The sequence below is a fragment of the Diplotaxodon limnothrissa genome, linkage group LG10, assembly GCF_057381915.1.
Source record: "Diplotaxodon limnothrissa isolate DT_005_m linkage group LG10, D_limnothrissa_male_GT1.1, whole genome shotgun sequence".
Classification (NCBI taxonomy): Eukaryota; Metazoa; Chordata; class Actinopteri; order Cichliformes; family Cichlidae; genus Diplotaxodon; species Diplotaxodon limnothrissa.
In genome coordinates, this window is record NC_140605.1 from 19,896,582 (window position 1) to 19,900,597 (window position 4,016).

Consider the following 4,016-nt stretch of genomic DNA (forward strand, 5'->3'; position numbering starts at 1 on the left):
CTACTCCGCCTAGGCTGCACTGTCGAGCGCAGATCCACTGAGCGCTCAACACAGACAGCATCGTCAGAAGGAAGAGCGCAGGGCACCTCCCCCACCCTCATTCAGATCTGGCGTTTGGAATTATTTTGGTTTTCATGTGACGTATGACCCTGAAGGTAAGCGAGTCATGGACTAAAGTAAAACAGTATGTTGGATGTGCCATGCAATGCTCAATTACATGGGTGGGAACTAGTGTGTTAGCGCAGTTAGCTCGTTAACGTGTTGGCCGTCTAGCCCCATGCATGGGGCGATGGGCGGTAGCTCGTTAACGGAGATTTGCCGTGTTGTGGCGTTAAGGTCATTTCAACGAGATTAACCTGAAAGCACTAGTGGGAACACAACGAATATGACTGCACATTTACGCCGACATCATCCTAGTGCAAAGACAAAAACAACAAGCATGCTACTAACTTTAGCCGAGTCATTTAGACAGCTGTTAGCACATGATTCTCCTTATGCTGCTGAGAATATAGCCCAGAAGAAGCGGATAGTATAGCTTTTATTTTGGAAAGAGACATTTCTCTGTAATAAACTCTCTTTTCCAAAGATGCATGATTCCTCAATCAGATACAGGGCTTGCAATATCGCTAGCCTGACGTCCCGGGGCAAGCGATTTTTTCAGTCGGGCTACCAAAATCTATCTCCTCCCTGCCCGTCGGGCTATTGTAGGAAGGAAAAATATATGTCAATGCTTTTGCATTCTTTCAGAAATGTAGCTGGGTAATTATGTCATTGGCATCGGTGAGCCACTGTGAATATGTGACATATTGAAATCGCGTTTGAATTTGCGCTTGTTTTTTTGCTTTCACTTTGCAATCGTGCGAACTGTGTATAGAGAGCGACAGCACTGATCTGTGAGTGATGATAATTTGCGCACCAATTCCTCTGACATCGTCTTATTAATCGTTAACTTACTATGCAAACATGACAAGTGAAATCTCCCGCAGCAAGCTTAAACATGTGAGAGGTTGATCGCGCAGAGAATCGCTGAGCTTATGTGAGTGCGTGTGTAAAAGCATTTCAGTTCTGCTGAGCCAAATAAGACAGGTCAGGGTGAAGAAGTGACAGCCAAAGAAAAGCTTACCACAAAACGGAAAAGTTATGACAAATCAGACTATAAGGCAAAAAGAAAGTGCAGCTTTATGGTTTCATGGACAAAATAATTTCTGTGGCTGCAATATGACGAGCTAAATAACCAGGGCTGCACATAAGTGGTCCGCAGGTGCGCATTCGCTGTCAAAATAAAAAACACGCACAAAGGTTAGGGTTAAATTTAAAAACTGTACTTTTGAGTTAAAATATATATTTATAATTTTAATAAATGACAAATTAAAAAGGCATGAACATTTTTTTTGTATCGAAAAAATATCGAACCGTGACACCAAAGTATCGAACCGAACCGAACCGAACCGTGAATTTTGTGTATCGTTGCACCCCTGGGCGACCGTGGCTCAGGGGGTTGGGAATCGCATCTGTAACCGGAAGGTCGCCGGTTCGATCCCTGGGCTCTCTGTCCTGGTCGTTGTGTCCTTGGGCAAGACACTTTACCCTACTTGCCTACTGGTGTTGGCCAGAGGGGCCGATGGCGCGATATGGCAGCCTCGCTTCTGTCAGTCTGCCCCAGGGCAGCTGTGGCTACAACTGTAGCTTGCCTCCACCAGTGTGTGAATGTGAGAGTGAATGAATAGTGGTATTGTAAAGCGCTTTGGGTGCCTTGAAAAGCGCTATATAAATCCAATCCATTATTATATATATATATATATATATATATATATATATATATATATATATATATATGTGTGTGTATATATATATATATATGTGTGTGTGTGTGTAGAGAGAGAGAGGAAATATATACAATACGTATAATAATAATACTCAAGTTTTCAAGAGATTTTATTTCTATCCTGTAATCTCCACTGATTTAACATAACTACTCCTCCTGCATAATCCTGATTAAAATATGTTTTAGCTTTTCCGCTTGCTGCAGTGCCCCAATTTTTAGATCAAAATATTTTCAGTTCCCCACTACAACTTTCCTCCTCCCCATACACCTACATAATGACACTTAAACACTTCTTCTTCTTTAAATGTTTTATTTTAAAAACTTTAATCAATGCTAAAATACAACCTCACGTCAAGAATGTTACAAAAATATTTTCTGTATTTTAAAACAACTTTTGTGTTCTAAAGTATTTTCAGTTCACATAAAAAAATAAGCAGATAATCTGTTGGAGACAGTCAAATAAGTTTTTATTGATTTTTCTTCCTATTCTTTAATACAAAGGCCATAGAATGAGCGCTGCAAATGTTTCTCATAGTTTTCCATATTTAAATTGTATTTACAATGGATTACGCAACAACTGGAATAATGTATGACTATTCCATTGTGTTTTTTTATGAGCACTTTAACTGTAATATGTTTTGAACACAAGACTTTATTCTATTCTAACAATCTTTTATGATTTAATACAGCAGTGATTACAAGGTCTTGTTTTTGCTTTCATGCAATTGAGATAAGTTCTTTTGCAAAGCTTCTTGACTGCATTCATCACTTCTTCTGTCTTCAGAGCATATATAATAGGATCGAGCAAAGCTGGTATGGTGTGTGTCAATGTGGAATTTATCATTCTGGCATTAGGATGGATGTAGGAGGCCCTTGTTGCTATGTTAGTGATTCCAATTGGCAAGAAGAAAATGACCACAAGGATCAGGTGAGAGGTACAAGTTTTTAATGCTCTGATTTGTTCCTTTCTTGACGTAGTCCTGCCCAGTGCTATGAAAATACAGACATATGTGGCTATAATGAATATAAGAGGAATGATGATGAGTATAGTGATAAGTGCAGATGCCATGTTGTAATTTAAAGATGTATCATTACAAGCCAGACGATAAACTGGTCCATGATCACAGAAAAAGCTGTTAACCACCAAAGATCTACAGAATGAGAGACGATTAACAAGCCCAACCATGGTTGCTATTACACTCACTAAAAAAATCCATACAAACAGCAGAATTGCAGCAACTGATGTTTCTGTCACAATATTATGATACCTTAAAGGGAAATAAATGGCTATAAGTCTGTCATATGCCATAGTGACAAGTGTCCATGACTGCACACTTGCAAAGAACATAACAAAGAACATATAACTTAAACAGGCGTCATAGAGGATGTATCTCCTGTCAAACAGAAAAGTATCTAAGAGTTTGGGGATGAGAGCTGTGCTCCCACACAAATCTGTCAAAGCCATGTTGAACACAATCATGTATTTAGGAGTATGAAGAGTCTTCACCAGCCAAATAAGTGAGAGAAGAAAACCATTACCCAAAACAGTCAAGATGTAGACCAAACACAGGAAGGCATAGTAATATCTAATATGAGGGATGTTGGAAAACCCACTGAGATAAAACTTTTCAGGCCGAACAAATGTGTTATTAAACATGGTAGTGGCTTTATCTTCTGTTCCCATTGCAAATATTTCTTTCCCTAAACATAAAAAGAGCAGAATATAACAAACCATAATGAGTTACTTCACTGTTGCTGTGGAAAAAACTAAACTCACCCGAGACTCTGTCAAGTGTGCAGTGCAATAAAGTGGATTGTACTGTGAGAGATGTGTTATTTATATTTCACCTCTATCACAGCGTGGAAGTAGAAATTCAGGTGGGTGTGTCACATTCTCATGAATTAATTTGGAATATTTTTCAGTGTGAACCTGTTAGAATTTATGTCATTTAATTGTTTATTATTGTAAATAGAGCAGTGAATCATTAATGAAAAATGATTCAAATTTTTAAAAATAACACAACTAAACACTGTAAATAGTAGATACATTTAAGTCACTTAAGACTGCGATGTCGTTTTTCTAAAAAAAGCTAACTTTGAGTTGAAGCTACTAGAGCTGTTAATATTTATTATTATTATTATAGAATAATATACAGATTTAAATTCCAAGGCAGACTAAGATTTACATGTT

At 38.0% G+C, this 4,016-nt stretch overlaps 1 protein-coding gene across 1 annotated transcript; it reads right to left on the bottom strand.

Annotated features, from left to right (window-relative positions):
- Positions 1-2,498: 2,498 nt before the first annotated feature.
- On the bottom strand, positions 2,499-3,512 carry LOC146624313 (olfactory receptor 8G17-like). Its single transcript, XM_085363428.1, has one exon. It carries the CDS (start codon positions 3,507-3,509, stop codon positions 2,499-2,501), a length of 1,011 nt encoding a protein of 336 aa, XP_085219554.1. The 5' UTR covers positions 3,510-3,512.
- Between the last annotated feature and the right edge of the window lie 504 nt (positions 3,513-4,016).